This window comes from Rousettus aegyptiacus, unplaced genomic scaffold (assembly GCF_014176215.1).
Source record: "Rousettus aegyptiacus isolate mRouAeg1 unplaced genomic scaffold, mRouAeg1.p scaffold_m13_p_6, whole genome shotgun sequence".
NCBI classification, from domain to species: domain Eukaryota; kingdom Metazoa; phylum Chordata; class Mammalia; order Chiroptera; family Pteropodidae; genus Rousettus; species Rousettus aegyptiacus.
In genome coordinates, this window is record NW_023416309.1 from 39,027,757 (window position 1) to 39,042,355 (window position 14,599).

General features: G+C 42.3%; 1 protein-coding gene across 3 annotated transcripts in view; it reads left to right on the forward strand.

The window, feature by feature from the left end:
- The window catches only part of ABCC2 (ATP binding cassette subfamily C member 2), a 52,239-nt gene that overhangs the window by 23,032 nt on the left and 14,608 nt on the right, over positions 1–14,599 (forward strand). For all 3 annotated transcript variants that reach the window (XM_016124246.2, XM_016124245.2, XM_016124247.2), the window contains 10 exons: positions 1,060–1,144; positions 1,869–1,935; positions 3,407–3,533; positions 5,010–5,186; positions 6,679–6,846; positions 7,366–7,546; positions 12,150–12,270; positions 12,554–12,689; positions 13,363–13,582; positions 13,738–13,892. In XM_016124246.2, coding sequence (XP_015979732.2) covers positions 1,060–1,144; positions 1,869–1,935; positions 3,407–3,533; positions 5,010–5,186; positions 6,679–6,846; positions 7,366–7,546; positions 12,150–12,270; positions 12,554–12,689; positions 13,363–13,582; positions 13,738–13,892 — 1,437 coding nt within the window. The remainder of the gene's footprint in view (positions 1–1,059; positions 1,145–1,868; positions 1,936–3,406; positions 3,534–5,009; positions 5,187–6,678; positions 6,847–7,365; positions 7,547–12,149; positions 12,271–12,553; positions 12,690–13,362; positions 13,583–13,737; positions 13,893–14,599) is intronic.

A 14,599-nucleotide genomic window follows, 5' to 3' on the forward strand; every position in this document is an offset into this window, starting at 1 on the left:
ACTGAGATGGACCAGGTCCCAGACCTCGGGGGGAAGATGACAGGGCAGGTGGCAGATTGGTGAGGTAGTCAGGACGACAGAGTGTGGTGATCGCCATTCATCTCAGAGGTGGCTCGCTTCAGACAGCTCAGGCTATGGGAAGGGCTGGTGTTTAGGAGAAGGCCTGCCTGTTCTGGAAGGTGTTGAGAAATTCAGTTTATTACATGGCAAAAGCAAGATCAGCAGAAGTGTCAGCTCCCTGCATTTCCTGTCCCTCAAGATGACACTAAAATAGAAGGGGCCAGATGATAATGCAACAGGGCAATGGGGCACTCTGTTTCTCAGGCACTGGTCCCTGCAGCAGCTAGGCTGTGTACAGTCTGCAGCTGCACTCTAAGGAGAGGCAGAAAGCCTTATACTCATCAGAACCCAGGCGGCGATGAGAAGTCATCTCATGACAGCCTTCCTGGAAGGCAGGGAGGCAGGTGATAAACATCCTTGTAAAAGCTCCTGTAAATCTTCCCAAGTTCCCATGTCTCAGGAGCAACCCAGGGTGTTCCGCCAACACTAAGATCAGCTGCAGTTTAAGCTTGGCCTGTGTGGAAGTGTGCCATGGCCAATTCCTCTACAGAGTCTCAGTTAGGACACTGAACAGGTCATCGAGGCATGAACTCAGTTAAAGAAGAGCATGCTTAGGGGCCTCGTTGCCAGAACCAGATAGAAGTTAGGGTTTGACCTTAGAGGAAGGCAGGAGACAGTTTCTGGAAATAGGTCCAAAGATCGGAAAGAGCAGTGGAGTTGCTCCTCCCGCCTCAAGTTTTCTGAAGGGCTGAAACAGAGCGTCTTAATTTGCCTCTGTCCAGAGGGATGGGATGGCTCTCTCATGGCTGAGATGTGCCTAAGTTCGTGGTGAATATTGGGAGGTTCCAGCTGTGGCAAGTGGCAAATTATGGGCAAGAAGCCTGGCAGGTTGACTGTCTTCTTCCACATTTAAGGCTAATGACAAAGTCAAAATCCTCTCCCTGCTTGTGCTGGTCATTGGATTTTTTTATTCTTGAGATCCTTTGTGTCCTTCTCTAGGCCAGTGTTTCCAAAGACAGGCTGGAGAAGTACTTAGGAGGGGAGGAGTTGGACACATCTGCCATTCAACGTGACTGCAATCTTGGTAAATGAACTTGGAAGTTTCTCCCCAAACTTCTTCACCGTGCTTGCACCAGAACTTTGATATATGGGGCTCAGCAGCAGCAAACTGATTGAAAGAGAGAGTTTGGGGACTTATCTCGAACCTACGTTTACGTATAAGCATACTGTGCTTACTTTAAATTATGTTTTCACTCAGAATAGATTGCTTAGCCAGATTGCTAGACAAAGCTAAGTCAGCCATTCTGAGAATAAGCAGGAAATCCTGCAAAAGGTCTCAAAAGCAGAAGTCAGGATGGAGCTGAGCATGCGGAGCTGGGAAGATAGGCTGGAGCAAAGGAAAACACAGGTTCCGGAGGTTTAAGTGTTTGGGGGCATTAATGGTCAGAGCATGCAGTTGGCCTGGACTCCGGGGTGAGCAGTGGCTGATTTTATACACAGAGGTGGGATTTATACCAGAGCACGAGGTGACGCAGGGCCTGAGAATGTACCCAGAGCATCTGCATGTCTAGAATCTGGGCTACCAACAGGCCTGGGACTCCTGAATTGAAAAGGATTTCATATGCAGGCAACTTCTAGTCTCACCCCAGGAGTTTTTGTTTTCCTCCTAGTATAGTAGGAGCCAGCACGGACAGAAGTCATCTCAGGATCTGCTGGAGGAAGCAGAGAGGGACACCTGAGGGCTGAGGAAGGGAGGGCAGACATGGGGAGACCTGCATCTGACTAAAAGAGAGGACTTTTCTCAACAGACACAGCTGTGCAGTTTTCTGAGGCCTCCTTTACATGGGACCTGAATTCGGAAGCCACAATTCGAGAGTGAGTTGCCCCTTTTCCATCCTGTTGTTCTTTAGAATTCTCCTCAATAGTCCCTTGACTGAAAATTTCCATGTAATAGAACAGATGGGGAGATGAGTTGTGTTCACATGTTCATTTAGATACTAGTGCAGGCTCAACCCCTGGAGGGATGAGCTGACAGGGAAGAGCCTAAACCTCTTTGCCTATGACTGCATCTGCCACCCTGCTTTCCTACTGCGGGACTATGTGAGTCCCGCTGAAAACCATGCAGACGTTTGTGTTCCAGATTTTGGATAGAGATAGCAGAGTGAGCAGGTGGCCTAGGTTTCTGAATGTGGCCGAGGATTCACGCAAGAACCTGAATTCAGTTTAAGTTTATTCATTCATTCATTTGAGAATCTAGAACATTGGAGTTCTTTCCTCAGAGTGGACAATGGGAGCTGCTTCTATAAGATTCACTTTCAGATCTGGAGTTTTATATCTAAACGACCCATTCCTACATCCTTCCCTGGAAGCTACCTCCTCTGCCCTAAGCTAACCCCTTCTTGCCACACTGTTGCATGTAATATATTACTTTTGCAAAACATGTAACAGCACACCCAGCTCATCCACTGAGCAGGGCACACAGTGTAGTCCAGGAGCCTGAGTACCCCTTATTGTCTTCCTATACACTCAGGACTTTCCACCCTTCTCTGCTGTTTCTATAACCTTGAACATGGACTCTGGAGCTTGCCCCAGGATGTGTCTGGACACAAAGCTCCTCCTCTGAACCCTCCCAACCTAAAAGCCTCTCTTTGCAACGAGAAGACTGGACATAGCTTTCACTTTGCTAGTACAAATCTAGAACAAGTTCACTTCAGTAGGCAAATTCAAAGACTGTGAACAAGTTCCTGATGTTCCTAATGCTCTAGGAACTCAAAAGATAAGGTCGCAACACAGAGTTTCTAGGAGTCTAGCCCATTGTGGGCCCCGCCTCAGCCAGACACAGCCAGATACACGGGAGAGGGGCCAGGGAATCTGTGCTTTCAGCAAGGGCTCCACTGAATGGCTATCCTCACGGAAGAGCCAAGTTTGGGAAACTGATCTAGTCCAACCCCCTTAGTTTAGAAATGAGAGTCCAGAGGATGTGACCTTCTGAGATCACACAGCTCAGCAGTGACAAAGCTGGTAGTTAAACTCAAGTCTCTAGGTACCAGCGTGTTCGATGGTACCATGTTGGTTCCAAGAGGATTTTTTTCAGTGGAAACCCGTGTTTGGCATAAACGGCATATAGACGAGTGAGATATGTTAGGGCTCACTCTCTAGGCTCTTAGAGCTAAACAACAAAAACAACAACATTAAGAAAGCATTTTGGAGTCTTGTATATCCAGGACAAATTCTCCAGTCTTGAAGGAAAATCTCCTAATACCAGACTTCCCATAGAGAGCCTGAGAAAGGGCTTGAACTCCTGAATAACTGCTTTTGTCTCCTTCAAGTACACTTTCTCTTTCAGCGTGAACCTGGACATTAGGCCAGGCCAGTTTGTGGCTGTGGTGGGCACCGTGGGCTCTGGAAAAAGCTCCTTGATTTCAGCCATGCTGGGAGAAATGGAAAATATCCACGGTCACATTGCCATCAAGGTGAGAGGGGATGCCAAGGAGAAGGTTCTGACGCTCTAATGTAGGCCACTTAGTGCCACTTTCTCATGTGGGAGAACGCACTGAGGACTACAGTCTGATCACTACTGCTATTGTTTTCCTATAGGTCAAAAGTCTTGGAGACATCTGGTAGAATTGTAACCTATAGATTCTTTGCCCCACCCCACATATGTTATCAGGCTCTGGTGGTAAATTCTAAGGATCTGAATTTTTAATGAGGTCCCCAGGTGATTCTCCTATGCATACTAAAATTTGAAAACTGTTGAACAGAGGTGTCTTCCTCTAAAGCGTAGGCAATTCTTCTATGTCTATATACGTGTTTTTGAAAGCCTCATGCACTGCAAAAGTATGCAATAAAAATAACAGAATATGAGGGAGAGAGTTGGAACAGATTATTAAACTTACATAACTAACTTTGTAACCAGGGTACCACCACCACCCACAACAAAAACAATAATGGTAAAAACAGTAGCACAGTAAAATCTCTGCTGGCAATTACATCCAGCATCACAGTGAGTCCTGGGCCTCCCACATCCCCCTTTGAGGAAACTTGCTTCCAATACAAAAATCTGATATAGGATGTAGACACCTTCATCGATTATTATTATTATTATTTTTAACAGAAAGTAAATATTTTCATGGTATCTTCATCAGCACTCTCAGCTTCATCAGAGAATTTAGGGGAAATTATAGGTACTTTGAATCATTTAACCAGCCAGTACTTGCATCATTTTTTCTAGCTTTTTTCCTTAAGATCTTCATACACTGTTAAACTTTCCTTTTAATTATGAGAAAGCTTGCCCCTGGCACACTCCAATCAGTTTAAAGAACTTCTTCCGCATTATACTGACGTTATTCCTTGATCTACCAATCACTAATGAGCTAATTTGCATTCAATCAACATGCACTTTAGAAGAGCAGACTCTACAGATTTAACTCTGTCTTTTTTTAGAAGCCTTTTTTCTCCCTGCCTTATAACTGAATTCTTTCTCAAACACGGGCATTTGTCAGATTCCTTCTGTCCTTAGACATGATCTGCTTCATGCATTGGCCTGCAACCTCATTCCAATCTCTTAGTTCTTGCTTTCTAAGATATCATCCATACCATTCCCCCCATCAGTGCTAGCCCTCTGTTGGTCCTAGGAAACTCATTGAGGTCTGATTGGAACTCTGTTCTAGAAGGAGCACATGCATTCATCCTCCAATATTCAGGATCATGGCTAGAAAGTGGTAGTCAAAGACAGGGGACTTTACATGGTGAGTAGGACATTGAATCTTTCTCCCTGGTTGATACAGTAAATACGTGTACATTTATAAATAGCAGATGCTTAGTCAGCCTGACATATCTTTTTTCAAATCTAAGTTCCACTTGTTCCTCCCTGCTCCTGCCACCTTCCCCTTCCACCCTGCAGTGCTTGGAGGTACAGCCATTATCTGGTCTGGTCTTTTCCCATCCAGGGCACTGTAGCCTATGTCCCACAGCAGTCCTGGATCCAGAATGGTACCATAAAGGACAACATCCTTTTTGGATTAGAGTTGGATGAAAAGAGATACCAGCAAGTTCTGGAGGCCTGTGCCCTTCTCCCAGACTTGGAAGTGCTGCCTGGAGGAGACTTGGCTGAGATTGGAGAGAAGGTACTTGAGACACCAAGGGACCGTGAAGGGTGAAGAAATATTGAAGGAAAAAAAGTGACAGTGGTGAAAAAGTACATGGGAGTAAAATAGTTGACCAATTTTGTTGGTCCTGTTTGGAACAAACATCAGAAAACACAAGTTTGCAGAGTATTTTGTGCAAATAATTCAGAAATTTCAAATTTCGTGCCTGGAGGCAAATACAGGAATTACGTAATCAAAAGGAAAGATAATATAGCTAGGATTAAGTAACCGGCCACAGGCCCAGTGTTGAAGTCCAAGGGGAGGGGCAGAGGCGGAACCAGAGCCTAGTCTCCTGATGCTACTTTTGTACCTTAGTGAGGGCCACGGTAAGGTTCTCATAATCTGCTCCCAACACTGAGATATTTCGTGTGGATTGTTTCCTCATGCTATTAAATTCCTTTCTTAAAAAATAGATTTTTAATGACTACTGTGTATTGTATCCATTCTATGGATATAGCATAATTTGTTTAGAAATCCCTGACTATTACATATTTAGGAGATTTTAATCCTTCCTGTTAAAAAACAAAATTCAGCTGAGTAAATTTGAAGATCTGATTGGCTTTCTTAAATGATTCATGAATGGGTCAGCATCCCATCCAGCAACTAGAAGGGTGCTCCAAGGGTTGTACAAAATGGAAGGTTTTTGTTTTATTTTTATTTATTTATTTAAAAAAAAAAAAAAGAGGAGAGGACGCTGTTAGCAAGAGGGAAAAAAGAATTATTTGGGGACCTGAACATTTTTTTTTTTTTTGAAGGGAAGAAAATGGAACGTTTTTATCCTGTAGCTTGTCTCTTCTTTCTATGAGGGACAGGAAATGGAGACGACCCACATGACAGACCGGTGTTGACCAGAAAATTTCACATTTTCACACTTTCACACTGCTTCATTAAAATTATGTTTCCAGGAGAGCTTGAAACAGCGATTAACTCAGGCGTTAGTTAAATCCGGGTTTGGTATCATGGGCTTTAGCACAAGCGATCCCATTTCGGGCCTGTGGTTTTCCCTTTAACAGACTCCATTACTAAAACCGCCTAGAGCAGCCTTTGGAGACAAGGGTCTTGAAATGTTAGAAGACTAGTGGAGATGTAGCTCTAGTGTGATTTTGTTAATTAATTCAGCATATATTTATTGAGTACCTATGTGTCAGACACTATTTTAAGTGCCGGAGTTACATCCATGTACAAAACAGAAAAATCTGCCCTAGTATAGCTCTACATTCTCAAGGGAGAGGAAGCAACAAAAAATAATAAATAAGTAAATTATGATAGAAAATGGTAAGTTGGGCTATCTGTAATTATCGGGGCTTAAGATGATTTACTTGAATCGAAGTTATTTATTTGTATAAAGGAACTCGTAAGATTTTTAAGCCCTCGATACCTTATTGTAGCAAATCTTTTTTACCCCTCTATAACAGCTGCTGTGAAGGAAGATGGTGGAGTAGTATTTAACAGAAATTATTTTCTTCTTCAGGGTATAAATCTCAGTGGGGGTCAGAAGCAGCGGATCAGCCTGGCCAGAGCTGTCTATCAAAATTCAGATGTCTATGTTTTGGATGACCCCCTGTCAGCTGTGGATGCTCATGTGGGAAAGCATATTTTCAATAAGGTCTTGGGTCCCAGCGGCCTATTGAAAGGCAAGGTGAGAAATTATTTAAGGTGATAAAGACATGAGGTGTGTTTGGGAGGTAGGATGGCACACATCTCCTGGGACAGCTGCTGTCCTGGAGCAGATTTCCTTATTTATCTGCTCCCTGGGCTTCTGGTTAGTGAAAGGAGCAGTTATTTAGCTAGCTATTTAATTAATTAGTTAGGTATGCATCCATTATATTGGTAGGCTTTGATCTCAAGTGACATTCCAAAGTCCAACTCCCGGCTCTGCGGAGAGCCGGAGGAACACATGTGTAGGGCAAACTTTATTGTTGCTACAAAACATAACCGTGAGTATATCCGCGATGACAGGAGTCTCATCTTACATGGGTCAGGTTGTAGGATGAGGTGCTGGGAAGGAAAAATGAAGTAAAAGAAGTCAAGTGGTCAGGACCACATTATGAAGCAAAGCCCCACAGTGAATTGAGGTATCTGTTTTCCCCTTTTTAGAGTAGGACAAGAAAGGTGGAGGACACAGAGTCATCAGCACAACTTACTGTTATTTTCACAGACTCGACTCTTGGTTACACATAGCATCCACTTCCTTCCCCAAGTGGATGAGATTGTGGTTCTGGAGAAGGGCGGCATCTTGGAGAAGGGATCCTACAGCACTCTACTGGCCAAGAAAGGATTGTTTGCTAAGAATCTGAAGACATTTATAAAACAGACAGATCCTGAAGGAGAAGCCACAGGTATGTAAGGAGGATTGGAATAAGGTAGAATTTGAGTATGGAAAGAGATGGGATACTGCTCAGTATCCACTAAACTAGACTTGAAAGAAACATATAGAAACTCTATGCCTGAGCCAAACTGGAGGCTTATTCTGCTCATCTGGTCTCTGACATAAAATCAAAGTGCACTTTTCAGAAGGACATGACTGGAGCTTTGGGATAATTAGCCCTTGCGGAAGAAATGCCAGTGGCATGAGGGACCCCTGCTTCTACTAATTTAGGTCACACATCCCACCCCTCCTACCCCAAATTCATTAAAACTACTTTCTGGACAGCTTCGTAGACTAGTACTCATAGTGTACTGCGAAATTCTTGATAAACCCTAACAAAGAGCTCTTGACTAAGATACCAAAAACCACAGTGTGTTTTGAACTAGAAAAAATCATGGCAGTTGTACAGTGTCACTATATACACAGGAATAGGCCCTAATACCACCACTGTTGGGGTCACCAATTAGCTCCGGTCAGCAATGGAGCCTTGTTCCCTGGGGTCCTTTCGCAAGAACCTTCGATATTCCTGTGCATAGTTCCGGGTATTCCCTTCAAGGAGCTGTCATCCGCAGCAGGTCAGGACTGAGAAAGCAAGCCCTGAAGGGTGCAGGGGCATTTCAGAATTCAGTCAGAAGAGGGAGGAGTAGCCGTAGAGCCTGCAAGTGGAAGCAGATTCAGGCCTCGAGGTCAGGACATGTGATGGTTTAAAACCACCCTTGGAGCAAAACAGAAGGAAAGGAAAGACCGTGAAGCCTATATAAAGGTTGGGGCCACAGGTCAGGAACAAAGAACAGGATGGCGTAGGTGACAGGGATCAGGAGCCGGCCCAGAAGAGTAGGGCAAAGGCACCAGGAGTCAGCAGAAAGAAAGGGGTCAGAGCTCTCCATCAGCCTTTATGTGGCCCAGGGACTGCCCTGGAGAAAACAAAAGGCACCCATTTGGGGAATGAAGGCCCACGCAAAGGCCCGTGTCCGCTGCTGGATCCCTCTGAATTACTGTTCGGCCAATCACATCACTGTGGCCTGGACAGTTTTATTACACTAATGCCAAACTTTTTTTTTTTTTTTGGCCTAAACCTGAGTTTCTGGATTCTGTTATTAAACCCCCATCGGTGGACAGCCCTTTGAAGAATCGTATCTTTCATGTACAAAGGACAGGCTGCAAAATAGATCGTTAAGCTCTCGTTCTGGTAAACACTCATAGGCTGTTTCTGAGCAGTTACACAAGCCCTAGTGCCTGGCATGCTGTTGTGTTGGTTCTGGAACTCGAGGTACTGACCATGAGATGGTAGAATGAGAGGACGGGCAGGAGGGCAAGGTGACTTATATCAATACTGGCTCTGGGTATCAGCTTCCTAATTAGCTGCTGTGACAAAGCACTACAAATTGGATGGCTTAAACGACAGAAATTTATTGTCTCACGGTTCTGGAGGCTAGAAGTCCGAAATCAAGATATTGGCAGGCTCAGTTCCTTTTGCGGGCTCTGCTCCAGGCCTCTCTCCTAGCTTCTGGTGGTTTGCTGGCAGTCTTTGGCGTGCTGGGCTAAAAGACACATGCCATTCATTGATCTCTGTCTTCATCTTCACATGGTGTTCTCCTTTGTCTGAATTTCTGTGTCCAAATTTTCTCTCTTTTATAAGGATATCAGATATACTGGATTAGGGTCCCATCTTACTCTAGTCTGACCTCATCTTAACTAATTATATTACTAATTACTAATGACCCTATTTCCAAATGAAGGCACATTTTGAGGCAGGGGGGATTAAGATTTCAAAATATAAATTTTGGAAGTATACAATTCAACCTATAACATCTATCCTCTGGCACTCCAAAATTCATATTCTTCTCACGTGCGAAATATATATTCACTCCATTCCAACATTTCCCAAAGTCTTAATCATTTCAATATCAATTCTAAGTCCAAAATCTTATCTAATTGTCAACTCAAAGACCCAAATTTCATGATCTAACTCACCCAAGTTAGTTGTGGGTGAGACTTGGAGCCTTGGGGCAAAATTCCTCTTCACCTGTAAACCTGTAAAACCGAATGAGTTACCTGTTTTTAAAATACAATGGTGAGACAGGCACAGGATGGACCTCTCCATCCCAAAAGGGAAAAATAAGAAGAAGAAAACGGGTCACAAATTCCAAGCTTGTCTAAAACCTAGCAGGGCAAGTTTCGTTAGATTTTAAGATTTGATAAACCTTTTTGGCTTGATGTTCTGTTATCGGGATCACCAGGGTAGTGGTTCTGCCTTCTCCTGCTTTGAGAAATGGTCCCGACTTCTGGAGCAGGGAAGCAGCCAGGGCCTGAATTGCCTTCGGGGTCATTTTTCTCTTTTCTTGAAGGATAATGCCTGCTCACAGCTGAATAGCTCTATTTAGCAATTTTGTTTATAAAATCCTTGAATTCTGACAGCATTCCTTCCTTTTGTCTTATCTCTGTCCCCTGCAGTACAAGCTGGCAGCATTTTGCTAAGATGTTTCATTGGATAAAGTCACCTGCCTAATCTTTTTAGCAAATCTGCTGCTGAGCCTTTCTAATGAATTTTTCATGTTCCTGTGCTTTTCAACTCCAGAATTTCTATTTTCTTTTTAAATAATTTGTATCTTTTTATTGATGTTCTCTATTTGGTGGTAACTCATTTTCATACTTTCCAGTAAATCTTAGATACAATTTCCTTTTGCTCATTGAACATATTTATAATAACTGATTTAAAGTCTTTGGGGGGAAGGGAGGAGGAGAGAGGTAGATAAGGTAAAAGGGGTCAAATACGTGGTAACAGAAAGAAATGTAACCATGGGAGGGGAACACACAATGTTATATTTATGCCTTACTGTTAAGTTGTTCACTTGAAGATTACAGGATTTCATTGACCAATGTCACCAAAAAATAAATAAATAATGAATAAATAGATAGATAGATAGATAGATAGATAGATAGATAGTTTTTAAAAAAGAATAAAAGTGAAATTTTTAAAAAATAAAACTACAGTCTTTGTCTGGTAAGTCCAATGTCTGTGCTTCCTCAGGTATAGTGTCTGTTGACGGCTTTTATTCTGTGTCTGGTCTCAATTTCCTGCTTCTTTATATGTCTCATAATTTTTTGTTGTAAACTGGCCATTTTAAATCATATAACCTTTCTGGAAATAAGATTTCTCTCTCCTCCCTTCTCTGCCAGGGTTTATTGTTGTTTATTGTTTTAGTTTCCTGAACGAATTCTGTTAAGTCTGTGTTTTGTGTCACATGTAGCCACTGAAGTCTCTGCTTGGTTGTCTTGGTGGTCAGCCATTGACTGGACACAATTTCCTTAAATGCCTGGAACCAATAAGTTACTCAGCCTTTGCTGAGAGGGTGCATGTGGAGTGGGGTGGGGCATAGCTTGGAAATTCTAGCAGACAACTTACAATTCTGCCTCAGCCTTTGTTTCCTGCTTGCACAGAGCCTGGAGGTTACGCAGAAGTAAGAGAGTAAGCCTTTTAAAGTTTTTCTTGGGTATGTGCACAGCCCTACACATGTGTGTGACATTCTAGATTGCCAGGAATATATTGAAGATATCAAAACTTCTTTGGGATATCTTGTTCCCCAGGTTTCCTTTTAAGTTTTTGGTCATCTTCTTATTTACCCCAACTGTAATCACCACCTCAGGCAGCTATAATTATGAACAATCGCTGCTGATTGTTTAAGCTAGCTTTAAGTCATGTCCAATAAAGAACAGCCTTGCAAATGGGGTTTTCGGGGAACTGCCAGACAAGTCAAATAACTTTTGAGGGCCTTCCAAACTCAATCCGTTTCCTCCAGCGACTGCTAGGCTGCTGATTTTCATGGTTACCAGGATTGCGAGGTTGGTTTTCTAAGCTACAGTAGCTCTGAGAAGGGGATGGGACTAGAGTAAATTAAACTATCACGAAGCGTACTGTTCTTAGTGAGATTTAGTTATTTTTCTTAAATAAATACTCCTTGGATAATTGACAGCCTTCGTTTAATTTCAGAGTTAAAAAAAAAAAAGTTGACTTTAACAATTTTTTGCCAGTATTCTCATGGCTTTTTTTAATTTCTGGAGGTCCTTATTCTACCATTCCCACTGGTGCCCAGGCTATGTGTGCGTTTTATTTTATTTTTATTTTATTTTATTTTATTTGCAGTGTATGTTTTTAAAATGCTTTAAATTCATAAAAGTTTGTCAAATTATTGGAATTTCAAGAAGTGCATTTTTAATTTACACTCATCGCTTTAGTCAGTTCTGGGTAATTATGACTCTTTTCTTTGCCCACGAAAACCCTTAAAAGTTCTTTCCTGCTCCAAAGAAATTTAGAACCTTCTGGGAATATTTTTTTTCCTTTTTGATCATTTTCTCTTCCAGTGGAATATTAACTCCTCTCTCCTTTATCCTGGTGTTTCTCAATGAGAAAATATACCAATAAGTAGTATTTCTGGAGTAAAAGATTCCAGATTCGTGTACATCCAGGATCTCTTGCTGAGGCCAGCAAGATCAGAAAAGCCTTCTCTCTCCTGGTTTAAAAAGCTGTGAGAGCTCTCTGCAACTATCTCCCTAACCTTTGATGTGTCTCCTAGTCAATGAGGACGGTGAAGAAGAAGACTATGAGCTGCCGCCCAGTGTGGAGGAAATCCCTGAGGATGTAGTCTCCTTTGCCATAAAAAGAGAGAACAGCCTTCATCAAACACTTAGCCACAGGTTGGTCATTTCTTCAGCTGGCAGCCGTCATCACTCCCATATTTCCTCTTGATCATTCTCTTTTTCTTTGTGGGCTTTTCTGAAGGTAGTGGACACGTTGAACACTCATTGTTCTTCTTTTGTTTCCTTATATGAGGAGGAGGGTTGGAGTGATGTGTTTACCCCCAGGGCCATCTGCTATGAAATGCACGTGGATGCAAGCAGAGCAACTGTGATATCTGCTTGCAAGAAGACCCTCAGGATCTACATACTCAGGAAAACTTTTCCCCTCTCAATCTCTCAGATCTAGATCCAGTAGCAGGCATATGAAGTCTCTAAAAGACTCCTTGAAGACTCGGAATGTGAATATCCCAAAGGAAGAGGAAGAACTAATGAAAGGACAAAAACTAATTAAGAAGGAATTTATGGAAACTGGAAAGGTGAATGCTACAATAAAAAGTACCACTAGAGGTGTTATAAGGCTTGGGATCCCAACATTTTAAAGTATGATGACTCGAATACATATTTACAGGAGGGCTGTGGCTCATGCTTTCTTCACAAATCTTTAAATTCATCATTGAAATCTTGGTAGAGCCTCTGGGCTTTCTATCAAATCATATATCCACAAAGAATGAAATGTTTCCTGTGAATATCTTCATAGCACACTTCATGAGTGTTTGATTCCATTCTGATATGTAGAGAAAACAACAAAACTTCTTTGAGATGAAATTCTGAGAACACTAATAGAGCAATCTCAGAGAACACAATTTAAATTTATAAAACTTAAAATGAAGGTCTTAAATTTAAAGTCTTAACTAAATTCCGAATTAATAAAACAAATTCCAAGGTCTGCAGTATAATACTATTTGTCTCATTCTATTTTTCTGTCTTCCCCTCTTCATTGCATTTATAAGCTCATTAATCATCTGATGATTATTTACCTTGCACTGTATTTCAGCATTGATTATTTTCCTGGCCCAATGCAGAAATGATAACAACAGACTACTAAATTTTGCTATCTGCGATCCCCTTTTCCAGGAGATTGGTATTCTAGGTAATTCCTCACCAAAAGCCATTAGGAATTCTACTTACATTGAGATTGGGGTTTTGTAGGTGAAGTTCTCCATCTACCTGAAATACCTACGAGCAGTAGGATGGTCTTCAGTTTTCATCATCACCTTTGCTCATATACTCAATGCTGCGGCTTCTATTGGATCCAACTTCTGGCTCAGTGCTTGGACCAGTGACTCTAAAACCTTCAATAGTACCAACTACCCAGCGTCTCTGAGGGACACGAGAATTGGTGTCTATGGGGCTCTGGGACTAGGACAAGGTACGTCTGTTGGCTGTGATAACTATTTTTTCAAAGAATCTGTCTGGTCCATGTACTTTTGCCTGGACTCAGGGAAAAAATTTGCCATTATATTCTTTGCAGAAGTTTTCAGGAACCCCTGTGCATGGTGCTGACTAAATTGGTTCCATTTCTAGGTATATTTGTGCTTGCAGCCAATCTCTGGGGCTCCCATAGTTTCACTCATGCATCAAACATCCTTCACAAGCAACTGCTGAACAAAATCCTTCGAGCACCCATGAGTTTTTTTGACACAACACCCTCAGGCCGGATTGTGAACAGGTTTGCTAGTGTAAGTATCTGAAGGGGTATAAGACATTGTGTTTATATGATGAAGATCTTTTTATTTCTGACAGGGAAAGAATTATCATGTCCCTCTGGGAAACACTGTGTAGTTCCAGTTTTCTTGTCCACTCAGTATGTGGATACAGGGATAAACAGTTCTGGCCCTTTAAGTAAATCACCATCTAGTGGGTGAAACAGCCAAGGGAATAAAGAATTGTAATAGAAATGGCAAAACCAAAATACAATGATGTGCGTGATGGTGTTCTGGGAGTACAAAAGGGGGACAGAGAAAAGAGGTACTATCTCAGCCCGGGTGACTGAGGGTGGGAAATGTCACGAACTGTGACACTCGATCTAAGGAATAGAAGTTAGCCAGGTAGATGGTGGGGGTAAGTGGCGGATGGTGGCAGTAGAAACAGGATGAGAAAAATTATTCTGCAGAGAGAAAAACACAAGTAACAGCACTACCACTGGCTGTGACAATGAGTGAAAGGGATAGCAGAATAACCCTTTGCTTGGTCTCTGCCTCTATTCCTGAAACCTCTATCGTTGATGCCTTAAGAATAAGAAAATTAGGTCTGGATTATGGAAGACAGAAACGCCTATGATTTTAATGAGGTTCTAAAACATTGTCTCCATCTACTGCAGATCCTAGAAAACTTAACATTCATTCATCTCTTCAGGCAGTTAGTCAGTGACATTTATTGAGTACCT